Source organism: Cuculus canorus, chromosome Z (assembly GCF_017976375.1).
Source record: "Cuculus canorus isolate bCucCan1 chromosome Z, bCucCan1.pri, whole genome shotgun sequence".
In the NCBI taxonomy this organism is placed as follows: Eukaryota; Metazoa; Chordata; class Aves; order Cuculiformes; family Cuculidae; genus Cuculus; species Cuculus canorus.
In genome coordinates, this window is record NC_071441.1 from 8,194,349 (window position 1) to 8,209,683 (window position 15,335).

The window sequence follows — 15,335 nt, forward strand, 5'->3', positions numbered from 1 at the left end:
AAAAGGCCTTCTACTGATGCACATATAAAAATTAAAGAAATATCAGTATCTTAAAGCTTCTGACAGCATTTTCACCTGCCATTATAGCAAAATGGACAATACCCTCTACAGCAGTTGGAAGGATCAAACAGGTAGTTCACCTCATTTTTCAAGATAGAGTGATGCAGCTAATATCTACACTCTGTGACAAACGTATTCTGATCATTTGTTACTTAAGAGAATGCAGCCTTTGTTTCCACAACTGTTCACTGGAACTGTGATAGATCCAAAGCAATCTGGAACCCAAATGTACAGCATCTTTACCTGTATTTGCCAGAAGACGACTATTCCAATCATGCCTGGTAATTTCATATGAAATTACAATATGGAACACCTGGAGGTCCAGTGTTGATGGTGGAGAGGAGACAGTAAATGTAAAGAAATCTTCTGTACTCCAGTCAGCTGACTTGGCATGTAAGTGCTCATACATGATCACACCTTCATCCACCTGTTCCGGGTGAAGAAAAGCCATTGGTATAAGAGGAGAATAATTTGAAATACAGAAGTGTAAGGAAATAAAAAAATACCATAAGAAGGCCTTCAAGAGAGGCCTTTGTACCTTAGTCCATGCACAGTGTATTTGTAATTTACATTGAGATTATCTTATATTTGTCCTTCTCTTAAGATGGGCCCTTTTGCTAGACAAGCTTACTTGAAGGTAGGTGAAAAATTACAGGGCATGAAAGCTTTGTGAAGTCTTACGTGAATAAAAGAGATGTAAAACACTAAGAAACTTTTTTCACACTAGCAATGGTAATAGTGAACAAGAGTGCAGCTGGACTGTATGTTTAGTGAATTGGAGTATCATACGACTAGGGTAATTTCTTTATAATGACTCCAGAGAGGCCAGTCTGATTGCCCTGAGAAAGCATATGAAAGACTGAAGGCTTGAAAAGACTTTGATGCAGGCGTTTCATGAGGAATAGCAAAAGATACTTGGTAAGAGACTATGAGAACCAGAAGGAGGTGCAATGATCATTGAAATATACTCCCATTTATAACCAAAACTGCTGAAGAAATTACTTAGTGGCAAATTTCTACATGACAGTAAGTAGAGGATTCCTAAGAGACAGGAAGGAACTTGGCTTGTCCCATAATTGTCTTCACTGACCTTGCAGAACATCATACTCCAGGGAATCCTATCAGTCCCCCTGTGAGGATTCAAGCTTCAAAGTACTGCAAATACTGCAGTAAATCTTCAGAGAAACACCTACAATGGAGGAGGACCTGTGGGTGTTGGTTGACAGCCAACTGAACAGGAGCCAGCAGTGTGCCCAGGGGGCCAAGAAGGCCAATGGCATCTTGGCTTCTATCAGAAACAGTGTGACCAGCAGGTCCAGGGAGGTTATTCTCCCTCTGTACTCAGCACTGGTGAGACCACACCTCGAACACTGTGTTCAGTTCTGGGCCCCTCACCACAAGAAGGATGTTGAGGCTCTGGAGCGTGTCCAGAGAAGAGCAACGAAGCTGGTGAGGGGGCTGGAGAACAAGTCTTACGAGGAGCGGCTGAGAGAGCTGGGGGTGTTTAGCCTGGAGAAGAGGAGGCTCAGGGGAGACCTTAATGCTCTCTACAACTACCCGGAAGGAGGTTGCGGAAAGGAGGGAGCTGGCCTCTTCTCCCAAGTAACAGGGGACAGGACAAGGGGGTATGGCCTCAGGCTCCAACAGGGGAGGTTCAGGCTGGACATCAGGAAAAAAAATTTCACGGAAAGGGTCATTGGGCACTGACAGAGGCTGCCCAGGGAGGGGGTGGAGTCACCTTCCCTGGAGGTGTTTAAGGGACGGGAGGATGAGGTGCTGAGGGGTATGGTTTAGGGAGTGTTAGGAATGGTTGGACTCAATGACCCAGTGGGTCCCTTCCAACCTAGTGATTCTATGATTCTATGAAAATACAACATTGCATCTCTTCAGGCCCCAAAGCAGAAAGGCAGTATTTTCAGTCTAGGATTCTGAGCAGTTGGAACTACACTCAAACGTTAAAGTCAATACCATAATAAATTAGAATTTCAATAGGATTCCTCATAGCCACAAGACTAGAACACTTAATAAACATCATCCACTACACTGAGCATCTGGTCTGCTTGATAATTCATTCAGTACCCTGAAGAGAAGACAGCTATACCTATTAAATCCTTGCCAACTTCCCAGGCAGCCACTGACCCGGCTTTTTAGTTTATAATTGCCAGAGAGATCCCTGAGATGCTGCTGGTTCTAAGGTTAGTATTCATAATATAGTCTACACAGCTTGCAAATACTCTGAAGGAACTCATTAGCACACGTTCCTATCACACATGCTTGAAAGTTGTGAAAAGAAAATAAAAAACACTTATGATTCTGCACTTTAGTAGTGCAGAACCTGAGTTGTGACTACAGAGAGAGCTAATCCTGAAATTACTGCAACAGGTCCCACTGAGAGCACTAGAGAAACGGGGCTTTCAGGGTCCTCTTTCTCAGCAGCCTCAATAGCACCCCATGTTATTGTCTTAAAAATTCAGACTGATCTGATAAAATTCTACATGTACATCCCCAGGTTTATGCTTTCCCTATAAAGACGTAATTCTTAATGGCTCTTATAGGACAACACAAACAAAATTGAAACTAAAAAGATATGTTGGTTCAGAATAACTTTCCAAAGCATGCCTCTAGGACTTCAAGTTCGAGAAAGCAAATTTTTGTTACAAGAACAGGCACAACATTAACCCTTTAAATTCAACAGTACTTAGTAACATTCTTAAGAGGTTAATTTTTTTTTCCAATTGCAAGCCTGTGCTAATATCTGGGCTAGGAAGAAAAACGAATTGGTGAGGATTTTTGTGTTTACCTCTGTAATGACTTTAAATACAGTGAAGAAACTGTGGCTTGCTGCAAGATGAAAATACTTATAAGATACCACAGAAAGAACTGGCAGAGAAAATGCCTCAAACATCATGTAAATAACTGCTGTGTTGTTCAAGTGTATTCAAATTGCAATTAATTTTTATATATGGCTGAAAAACAACTGTCCATGAAAAAAATTCTTGAAATGCAATAGTCATTTAAATTCTTTTTGTTTCTTAGCCACCAAAGCAATAAACCCCAGGGCACAGGGAAGAGTTCATCAACGCAGCAAAAGTGCTGACTACTTTTACAAGCTAGCTGTATTTCATTTCAGAAATGAAATTTCCAATTTCACAATACAAAATGAAGTCAATGAAATCCCAAACAACTAAACTAGTGCAGAATATTTTCGATTCAAATCAGATTTACCAGCTTCTTATTATCAAAAAGAAACTGCATGTCTTATATATCCATTACATGGAGAATATACAAAGTTTGTAACATCAATGTAATTTTCTCACTGATATTTAACTTAATGTGGCTACAACATGCTACACACAAAGTTTACTTAGAATCTCTCTTCTTTCCCTTATACCTCATTCTATATCAGAACAAATAGCAAGGTGATTAGGATACCTTAATTCTACCTGCAATAAGGCACTTATTTCTACCTGTCTGAAATGAAAATGGCCAATACAAGTATCTCTGACAGAGAAGAAAATCATACCCATTGTTACAGCTCAAATCCTTACACAATTTACAAAGTTCAAGGCTAGCTGTCTCTCTCTCTATATATATATATATAAATATATATGTGTGTATTTGAAGATTATTTGTATTTTGAAGTTAGTAATTACCTTAGCAAGATGTAAATGGTATTGAATAAGGGTGGAATGTTGCCGTTTGAGGTAAATTAGAGTCGGTTTTGTGACTAACTGGGTTGCTGTATGTTACTTCATTTCTCTGAAAATTAACTAAAGTGTTCTTCTCTAAAGCGATAACACAGGTCATTGGTATGCAGAAAGGTCAATGCTTAAGGCCATCCTCGAGCTGTCGGAAAAGGTGTCACACCTGCGAGGAGGGAAGAACAGGGCAGGTGGCCCTTAAACTGGCCATCGGAGTATTCCATTCCATATGGATGGGATAAGTTTATCCCATTTGGCATAAATTTGAGAGATCACAAGGGTCTCACTTCTGCAATGGCCAACATCCAGTGAGGACTTTGTCTGTTTGGTTGTTCCTGATCTCAGATTTGTGCATTCCTGAATCCAGTTCCTGAGTCCAGCTCCCTCCTAGCCATGGATCTATTCCCTCATGTCTGCTCTGCAGTATTTGTGGTAATGTATATTATCGAGGGGTAGGCTGGGGGCATAATCTCATATATTTGTTTATATTTTATTACTTTCTAATTATTTTCATTGTTATCATTATCATTATTGTTTCACTAAAGCTGTAACTCTAGTTTCCAACCCACAAGACTTTTTTTCTCTCATTTCCATCTCCCCTTTCCCTGCAGGGTGTCAGGGGCAAAAGGGGATTTTGGAGGCTCAACTGCACAGCTTTAGCTGCCGACTTCGGCTGGGTGGGTCTAACCTGTGACAATTAGTAAGAACTAAATCTATAGAGAATAAGTGGCATGTTCTGACATAACCTTGTCTGGTAAAGATCGTATTCATTGGTAAAAAGAGCAAAACTTCAAAACTTTACTTGAAAGACTTTCTGTCCAACATGCTAAGCTGTTTCATGTAGTGCTCATAAAAATCACACATTTTAGGAACAGAAGGGAATAATTCATGAAACAGTTCATCTCCCTCATAACGTAAGACAAAACTCAGCAATTATTTCAACAAGACTAGTAACATAACAGGATCAGAATATAGTTTTAAGAGAAATGTTCAGTGCTCATCTTGATTTATGAAGTTTAAGTGGAGATTCAGTCCACCACAGTCCCTGGTCAGGCTGTTTCAAAGTCTGATGATAACTATAAAAATGTCAACTTTTTTCAAGGTTTCATAGGTCATTTTCAATTTCTGGCCAACAGATTTTCTCCCTCTTTCATATATTATGTCAAACTGCCACTTAAAATCTGCAAACATAGATTAAGACCAAATAATCTCTTAATTTTTTCTCCAACATAGTCAGAAGATTGATCTCCTTTTATCTTTCCTGCTTAGACTTTCTCAGAATAACTTACTGCACGCAGAGCATACAGTCCTACACAGATTCTGCACACAGATGTAAATCATTTATTTTCAGTTGCAAGAGAATGTTTTCCATCAAGTTACATGAACTGCCACGTTTTAGTCATTCAAGTATCAGACCCTGTATCACAGTTCAGATTCTTTAAACGCTTAATATCACAGCCAATCGAGTCAGTAAAAGTCTTCTTGGGGACACCCAGCAGGACTGTGTGCAGCTGAAATGAATTTGATACTTGGACTTTTCACAGAGCGAAAGGCTACTACTTATGCCAAGAACTGAAGGCTTCCAACCTCAGATTGCTGGTTAATGGCACCAGAACAGCTCTTCTTGAAAAATACTGTTACAAGCAAAACAGTGGAAATTGCCAAGAACCTGAAAGTATCCAAGCAGAGGGGAACAAAGGCTCCTCTTGCGTTCATAGCTGGATGCCAGATACTTAATGACATAGCAAATCTGGGTGATTGCAGTGATGGGCCACATTTTCCTGGTTATTAACAGATATAAATGGATCAGACAAAGAAAAAGCTACTCAGATGCACTGTGAAGTAAAAATCTACCCCTGAACCGTTCTTATAAAGTAAATGCTTACCATAGACTGGGTAAAACTGATGGTTTCCTGAGTGGTATTATCAGAATTTACTTTGATCAGCCTTCCAAGTTTTGGGGAAGTTATGATCATAAAAGTTATAGTTCTGTTTCCTGCATTGGTCACATCACTGGTTACAGCTTTCAGATCATGTCGTGAAATAGGTTTCCTGGAACCTAAAAAATGTCAGTGATAAGTAACACAGATTTGTAACAGTGATTTTTCCCAATGGGTAAGTTTTGTATGCACAACTCACCCTTTTATCTAGGTACGCTACCTAGCATTTTAATTACTTTTTATAAGATAACCCAGCTTACCTATTTTCTAGTTACCTTCTAGTTTCAACTCTTCCACAGCTTTTTCAATCAAAAGGCCCATCAGTAGGATGTTTCTTTGTTTTACAAATGGAAAAACTGCAGTTCTCTTTGGCACATGCAATTGCTAAACACTAGCTTGAACAAACCAACCCAAAGTAAGGAACAGAGTATGTATAAGAAGCCCTGTTCCTATATTACATGTCTAGAACTGAATTCAAACTCCAGCTGAAGTCACCATTGTCAGTGTTTTTGGTACTCTTAGTTGCCCACAGAAGGCACGGTGATTCGGCAGGAAGAAGCCTTAGCACACAAAAGTTCCTATTGAACACACAAGCCAAAAACCGATCGTTACCAGAAGCTTGAACCACACTTTAGCAGTAAGAAAGATGATTTTCATTAAATGAAATTAAAAAACAAACACTAAACTAAACAACTTAGAAAGAACATCACACAACAGAAATAACAGCCTGAACTGAAATGATGTATTATTGAGATGGATGGAGACTAAGGGGTAACAAAATCCTCTTAATGCATAGCAACACACTAGCCAGTACCTTCTGGCTTAAATACGATGAAGATTATAAAAAACTTTCTGGCATTTAGTTAAACCAAGATAATTTCTGACATAGCTGTGACAAAACCAAACCTAGCAATTTCCTAAAAGACAAAAGTTTTATTTGGCTTCTTTTAGATGCACTGTCTCATGGTACACACTCAGCAAACTAAATATCATGTATAATAATACTTGGAGCAGCAATAGTCCCATAATCCTATTCTCCCTGCCCCTACTTTTACATTTTCTTTTTTTCTTGAACAACATGCTTTTATGGGTATCAATACAGAATTTCAGTTACTAGTAGAAGATATCATTGAAGTCTGAATTATCAATCCATCTTCAATAAAGCATACTGTTTATACAGGACTAACAAAAAAACCCATGTTCCTGATTTAATATTCAGAACAAAAAACATGGCAAGCAAAGTGAAGAAGGGATGTTTAGTAAGCAGTTAGTAACATCAGGATCATGCCTGTTTACATGTAGTTGTGCCTTGGTTCAAACCACATCTACTTTGAAACAGAGCTATTATAACAAAATGAGATCTTCTGTCTCTGCCTGTTTGCCCTTTTGTACTCCCTATATCTCTGTGTCTATACTGTTTTGAAAAGTGAGGCAGTCCCTCAGGTCTAAAAGAAATCACACTATATGTGATTCAAGAAGTCTCCTGCTTCTGCCTCTCTCTTCTTTTTCCTTTTTTGCGTGACAGGCAGAAAGGGAAGCATGACCTTGTGTTGTGTGTACAGCAGATGTGGTCAGGAATGTAGAACAGAGAGCAACAGTTAATGAGACCACATGTATCTGCAAATACAGTTACTTCTCAATAAACTCCAACTTATGTAAATTAGGCCTCATTGCCTTAACAATGTAAGACAGAGTAACTCTCAAATACGGTCACACTGTAGTGATGGAAGTTATGCTCCAATTTTTCATAACCATACTAGGTTATCACATCACCACCATCAGAGTCCAGGGATGTGAGGACAGAGGATGTGCACCACAAAGCTGCTGTTTGTTCCTAGCAGACCTGATCTCACTCACTGCACAGCACAGGCTGAAATACAGTCTAAGGTCACAGATGTTGAAGTCTCTCATGCTTTCCTGCGAAACGGGAACCTCCCCTACATACAACCTCCTGCACCCACTTCTGTCTTGAGACTTGAGATCACTTCTCAGCACTCACAGTAGTTCTGCTCTGGTCTGGCACCTCAACAGGGAGAGGAAGGTTATTCGCCAGCCAGCAGACTAGGTGAAGGAAAAGGAAGTGAGAACACCATCTGCTCGTTCTCAAATATGGGATAACAGAGGTCACAAAACCAACTCGAGTCAAACACAGAGGAAAGGAATGAGGTAGCAGAGGAAGGCACGCAAGGGTGGGTGATGCAGAGTAGGGCCAAGCCAACCCACACAAGTAGAATGCAACAACATACTGCCATCATTGGTACCTAATAATTTTGGTATCCATTTTCTCTGCCTACATTTAAGATTTGGAAAGTACTATGACACAAGCATTTTCCTTATCACTGCTAAACGGTCACAAATCATGTCTTTTATAGACTGCTTAGACAGCTCTGCTTCTGAATACTTATAAAAGTTAGGTTGCCTCTCCTTCTCAAAGAGCAACTCAGCTCATTCCTTCCTTGAGCAATTACTTCCCCGAAAAGAGAAAATCCTCACACTGTAGATATCTACTATAGGTAAAAAAAACCCCTCATATATCTAGCTGTCAATTTACTGAGCACACGGAACTAAAGGAGATACTTCTGTTGAACAGAAAAAGATCCATCAATTGTACAAACAAATCTGGCTTATTCAACACAAAAGAAGACAGCAGTACATGCTCTTAGAAAATTGCAAAACAATGTGCTGGAGAGAACAGTTTACACCCAGTCATGAAGACACGGCAAATTCTTCATGATATATTCAATTTTTCTTCCCTAGAGAGAAGATTCCTCAAGTTGTCTCAAAATTAACTCTTCCTGCAGTGCTATAAAATATAACAGGACACAGGCTATCGCTTTTATGTGTGTTAACCATCTGGCACCATCATTGTCGAAATAGTCACTTCATGATGAGCTGAAACCCACTCAGCTACAGAACATCTTTAAAAAGTACCATAAAGAGAATAGGTGAAAAAGCTAGTAATACTTTTTGACACCAAAAAGGAACTTTGCTAACCAAAAGTAAGTGAGAATTCAGGAAAAACTGTAAGCTTAGATGAACACAGTTTGCAATGCTGGAAGAAATATTGTATCTTGCAAATTAGGAAACTGATTGACAGTCTAGAGACTTTGTCCTCTATGGAAGTATCAGACATCCTCTTCTTACAATTACCTTTAGCCTAAGATAGAATTCCTGTAAATCCCTGTGCCTGAAGCAACATTACACACCAAAACTGCAGTACATTAGTATGTTTTTTAAGTGGATTTACATAAATCCCATTTATATCAACTGAATTACAAGCTCATGCTGCTACAATCGCATTTTTTGTTGCCTGTGTTTAAGTGGCTTTTGTTGCAAGCCTTTGTTTATGCAGCTTATATTCAGGAATTTTAAAAAACCAAAGTCCTCCTCTTCTTTATCAAATTAGTAAATCAAGCTACAGATTAATAGCTGTAAGAGCTTTACTAATTCACAATCTCTGCTTGTATGGAACATGTTCAGAGCAAAAGGAAGGTAGCACATAGTTTGATGCAAGACATTGCTGAGAGAAGACTCATCTTCAGTTCTCCTTTAATCCTGCAATTAATGTTAGATTACTAACTGAAAGAGGGTTTACTCTTGCCAACGCAATGCTGTAAATGGCTCTGGTGAGACTCTCTTAAGACACCAGCTCCTGCAGGAGTAGAATTTCATTAAAAAATACTCAGCTACTGATCCAACTTGTTCCAAATGCACAAATATGAATAAAGGTTTTCAGCCCTCCTGACTCCTCAGTGAGTCTGCGCTGCTCTCTGTAACTTGGCTCAAACACTAAGAAAGCAAACTAGCAGTCTGGTGAGTTCAGATGTTCTATTCAGAATGTCACACAAGCTTCACTCTGCTTTTACCAGGCAATATCATGACCAGCTAAGACCTCTAAGTGGATGGACACAATATAGAGCTTTAAAACAATTCTGAATGGGGAATGTTCATAGCCGAGGCAGACTGTGTTACTGTCACACTGTTTATATCTTTCACTCTCCATTTTCATGACCACAAGAACACGCGCACAGCAAAGTTACAAGTATAAAACTTTAGAGCAATGTGTTGTTTCAGAAAACATAACTGTTCTTTTAAGTATCAGACAGACAGATGCTTCCAGGGACAGTTTTCTATAGTTCAGAAAGCTAGCTATTTGACAAATAATTGTATATTATGCATTTTTTTCCAAGAGAATGAAATCATGATTATCTCTAAAAACAGACCTGGAAAGACTCCGAGGCCTCTGTTCACTTCAAGGCTAATGACTAACATCCGAGCTGTGATGCTGAAAATCTGCCGAGGGGCAAAGTTCAAACCATCTGTTACTTGAAAGCTGAATCCTCCAGACATTGCTCCTGTAGAAAACAAAACCATAAATTTATTCTTGTTTTATTCTGTCAGCGAAAACATGCAAACATACACTGGATACCTTCTGCTCTTGGCTACAGTGAAATATACCAAAAGTCATCCTGAAGCAATTTGCGATCACCATTCTCTCTTAATTAGAATTAAATAAATTAATAATGCAAAGAACACCTTCCCAAGGAAGAACTACTGGCTGTTGCTTACACTGATCTTAAATCTAAATCAGCAGAGTGCCCCTTCCTTTTTTTTCACTGACCTCAGCAGAGCTGAAACCAACCTAAACTTGGGGACACAATGACTCCCAGATTTCCTATTCCTTCTATGTCTTAGGAGGGACCGAGAAGTTAAGCAATCACATTTTGGCAAAGAAGGAATTTGGGGAGGAAAACAACTAGAATGTTCTTTCATTTTGATTCACATTTAGAAGATTGACTCAGCTCTCAGGTTGTTCCTTCGCCTTTTCACTCCACTCCAGCTTTGCTGGAGAGTGTATGTTGTCAACAGCTCAATCTGTTTCAGAGGTTATGTGTACTCATAATACATGCACATATTTTTCTTTAATCTCAGGACCTTCATGTGCTTTGGCACAAGTGATAGCAAAATACCTCCAGGAGTCTGAGTGGATTCCTGCAAAAATACATCTCTTGGAACAAATTTACTGCTTTAAGTTGAGGTTCCCTGGATTGTTTAATTAAGTAGAAAGAGATTGAAACAGTAACTGTTGCAAACAGTTACCACTGCTCTTCTACTTGTTTTGCTCAATTTGGCCATAACATATTGCTACATGGACATTATACCTGAACCTGAGAGGGGATGTGTACTTTCTCTTTTCTTAAAGATAGGCAAGGAGTGCTCATAAAATAACATTCAACAAGAATCAAATGTGGGCTCTGAGATTAAAGTTAACAACTCCCCTAAGTGATGCTCTCATATCCATTCAGACACTGAAGCAGCTCTGAAAATCAGGTTGTACCATTTTAATTTTAAGGTATTTTATTCTCTGTTTTCTCTTGATAAAAACGCACAAGTATTGTGTATTTTAAAAGGCAGGAGAGTCTACTATCTTCCGTAGGTTGGAAAAAAGAGCTTATTTAGCCTCACTTTTTCACTAATGCAGATCAACTTCTTGATTACTACAGACATTTTGTCATTGGCAGAGTCAGGAACAGAACTAAACCCTGAAGTGCTGCTTGGGTGGAGCACATATTATTTTATTGCAATTAATCTCTAAAGGCATATCTGATCAGAGGTGACAAAAAAGACACCAAAAAGAGGACTGTAAAACTGTGCTGCAACTTGAGATCCAAGAAGAATTTAACTCGTACAGCCCTGAGAAAAACACTGGCAGGATTTAATGGCAGACCCCATACTGCGAAAGCAGGATGGGAGCACCCTGGAGTGAAGTGAGAGTGGGAAAGGGAAGGAATTCTCACACTGAAAGAGAAGCAAAGAAAAGGAAAGGGATATTCTAGTTCTGCGCTTACGCTGGTGACAGATCAGGGATTACAGAGGAAAAACACAAAATGTAAGGGGAAAACATGAGAACAATGGGGGAAATCTGCCATTCAAGCACAGAATAAGCAGTGTAATGTAATTTGCAAGTCTGAATGAAAATGAAGGGAAAATTTTATGAAGTCTAGTGTTAGATGCACAAAACCAAATCATGGCCGTACTGTCCTATGCAGGACAAAATCCTTCAGGATGGAAAGTTACTGCCATGTACAGACGTAAAAGATCTGTGGTGCCATGAGAAGCAGTCAGGGGATGGAATGGCTGCCTCAGCCAAGAAGACGCTGCTCTTCCCCTTAGAAAGTGCTAGGGTGGCTTGTAAGAATAGATGCCAGACTGTGGAGAACATGGGTACTTCCCAGGATGAGCCAAAGAAACTAGCACACACTACAAGGCTGAAGACAAGGGACAGAGCAGCTGAAGAGAAAAGGGGTAAAAAGCCAAATAAGAGCAACCAGAGGCCCCAAGGCAAAGCTGGGAGCAAGCAGATCAGAGTAACAAGTACAATTCTAGCAACAGTCCAAGATAAAGAAGGAATGAAAACCACAGACTGTAAAAGGAAAAGAAGTAAAACGCCCAAAGTACTTTCTGAAACACTGGAGGTCATGAGACTGAGTGGATGGCAGAGACAAAGCAGCTGCAAGAGTTGACATGACCTGGGCAATTTTACATTTCAAATTTACTGTACAATCTACACTCCCATTCACTGGAAAATGAAATTTGCAGTTCTTTTTACTTTTATTAATCAAGATTCACTTCCTAAGGCTACAGATGTGCATTTGGCCTTTCTGGAACGCAGACTGGATTCATTATCTCATACTGAGAGTACCACTGTCCTACCACCACAGGGGTTTTTACATGTCAAAGCCTCCTTGGAATACTTTAAACAGCTTGGCTCATTTTTGCCATGCTCTTGACCGTTTATTTCCTGACCAAATTATCTGAGCAGGAATCTTACAGCTCACCACCAGCTGCTTGTAAAGTAATTTCAGCAACACATATGCACACTGTAAAACAGTGCACTGGAAGCCAGAGCACTTCAACCTGCACAGAGCCTTGTGAAGACACAGCACAGACAGGGAGTGACTGCTGCACCCAAAGGAGCACTGGAAATAATTCCAGCCTGCCTCAGGGCCAGCAAGATAGTCCTGAACCTCCTCCATCTCCGTTCCCAAAACTAGTTTATTCCTTCTTCAGTACCTCCTTCTTTCAGATGAGCTAACATGATAATAGAGCTGCAGCAGAAGCAGCTATGGCCCTCTTCTGCCGGCTAGGACCCCATTGGGATCTTCGTTCCTGTGGCTCCCCAGCACTGGCATTTTCAGATGCATGAAGCTGCCCTGATTTCTTTTTTTATTGCCCATGCATTCTCTTTGTGGCAGCAAAGAGATAAACCCAATCTCCAGCCACTGGCAGAAAAGAGTAAACAGTTAAAGCTGAATTCCTTCACAGCATGAGAGGTTGACACGACCCAGATGAATTATAACTTCATTGCACAGAACTGCTCAGGAACACAACTACACCGTGGCAGGTATCTGAAAGACTGTTGATCCATGAATAGCTCTGCACTGTACCAAGACACAAAGGCTTCAAATGATTCTCAATGACAACAGTCAAAAAAATTAACTTACAACTCTGAAAGCTGCATTGCAACATTCCCCTACTGCAAACTTGCATTCAGAAAGAAGGCTGGTACCACTAACACACCATGGTTTCCTGGTGAGCACACATTTAAGTAGTCCTCCAACCCCTTCCTGTCTAGTTTGTCAGATCATGTATCGCATAACTGGTGCTCTGAGATTTTTGTGACATTACAAGAAGATTTTCAAAGGATTACGAAGACAAATATACTGAATTGGAGCAGTATTTTTGTAACAGAGGTTGTGTTTTTGAAACCACATACCATTGTGTACAAATACCAGCTGCCCTTCAATTACATGAGCCTGGGTAAAATTAAGGATGCTCTCATTTGGAGAAGATTTCAGAGCCACATGCCCATTGCTAGGTAGAGTAATGGAATACATCAGTTCTTCTGGTGATGAATCTTTGTCCTCTGCACAGAGGTCATCAATAGTTATTTCTGTGATGGAACCGACCCAGACCTAGAAAAGCAAACATAAAAACCCAACAATAATAAAGAAAATGCACACAAAAGAAAATCAGGCAGGAGGAGGAGGAAAACCTTCGAAGACAAAGAAAGAATAAAGATCTGTGCTGTGTGACGCTACCAGCTATGACAGTTTTCCTCACTGTCCATCCAAATCTCTCTGATCATGGATTTGAACAGTTAATGTTGGCAAATGGTTTTGAAAAACACAAGACTGTGAAATAATGGAAGTAAATACGCCCAACGCTAGTTTCAATTTCAGATAACTGCAGCATGATTGCTCTATTTGTCAAGCACTATCCAAACTCTTACAAACACAAAAAAATTGTATTTTGATAACTGAGTCAAGGAGCTCCTTTCCAACATACACATATGAATATTAGTGTAATGTACTTAACAGCAGGCAAGGCATTCAATATGCTCTACTTTCACCAGCAGAAAAGAAAAAAGAAAAACAGCTCAGGGACAGCATAACCTCTAATACAAATGGAACACTTCTTATAGCTGCACTATTCCTCTCTAACATATGCACTAAAGGCCCATTTTAGTGCACTAAACAACCAAGAGGTGTTGAGTCCAGTGGGAGATCAAGGAATCAACTCTTCCAACAGCTACTTAGCACTTTGCAAGTTCATGCTCTCAAACAAAATAGCTAACTAGTATTTGTGAAAATGTTACAGAACCCATTACTTAATCCTAGTAAATCTAAGTGCCATTCTTTTAGCTGAAGATATGCAGAAACTGCAGGATCTTTCTTTCAAGCAGTAAGGACTGCTATGTGAGCTTCATCGGTATCTCACTGGATAGCTTCTTGTGTTGAAATAATAAGCAACAGCTTATCTTACTCTTCCCCTTTGGTGTATTTATTTGCAATTACAGACAAAGGTACTAAAGAAAGAACTACACATATTTATCACATAATCATAGAATCATAGAATCACCAGGTTGGAAAAGACCTCTTGGATCATCAAGTCCAACCATTCCTATCAACCATTAAACTATGTGCCTGAGCACCTACCCGTCTTTTAAATCTACCCATCTTTTAAATACCTACAGGGATGGTGATTCCACCCCCTCCCTGGGCAGCCTGTGCCAGTGCTCAATGACCCTTTCCGTGAAAAATTTTTTCCTTATGTCCAGTCTGAACCTCCCCTGGTGGAGCTTGAGGCCATTCCCCCTTGTCCTGTCCCCCGTCACTTGGGAGAAGAGGCCAGCTCCCTCCTCTCCACAACCTCCTTTCAGGTAGTTGTAGAGAGCAATAAGGTCTCCCCTCAGCCTCCTCTTCTCAAGGTTAAACAACCCCAGCTCTCTCAGCCGCTCCTCATAAGACTTGTTCTCCAGCCCCCTCACCAGCTTCGTTGCTCTTCTCTGGACACACTCCAGAGCCTCAACATCCTTCTTGTGGTGAGGGGCCCAGAACTGAACACAGTACTCAAGGTGCGGTCTCACCAGTGCCGAGTACAGAGGGAGAATAACCTCCCTGGACCTGCTGGCCATGTCATTTCTAATACAGACCAAGATGCCAGTGGCCTTCTTGGTCCCCTGGGCACACTGCTGGCTCATGTTCAGTCAGCTGTCAACCAACACCCCCTGGTCCTTCTCTTCCGTGCAGCTCTTCAGCCACTCTTCCCCCAGTCTGTAGCACTGCATGGG

General features: G+C 40.2%; 1 protein-coding gene across 2 annotated transcripts in view; it reads right to left on the bottom strand.

Annotated features, from left to right (window-relative positions):
• The window catches only part of LOC104054799 (chondroitin sulfate proteoglycan 4-like), a 40,419-nt gene that overhangs the window by 6,199 nt on the left and 18,885 nt on the right, over positions 1-15,335 (bottom strand). For both annotated transcript variants that reach the window (XM_054054890.1, XM_054054889.1), the window contains exons 6-9: positions 13,479-13,677; positions 9,925-10,056; positions 5,648-5,820; positions 304-487 (exon numbers count right to left, since the gene is read on the bottom strand). In XM_054054890.1, the coding sequence (XP_053910865.1) occupies positions 304-487; positions 5,648-5,820; positions 9,925-10,056; positions 13,479-13,677 (688 nt within the window). The remainder of the gene's footprint in view (positions 1-303; positions 488-5,647; positions 5,821-9,924; positions 10,057-13,478; positions 13,678-15,335) is intronic.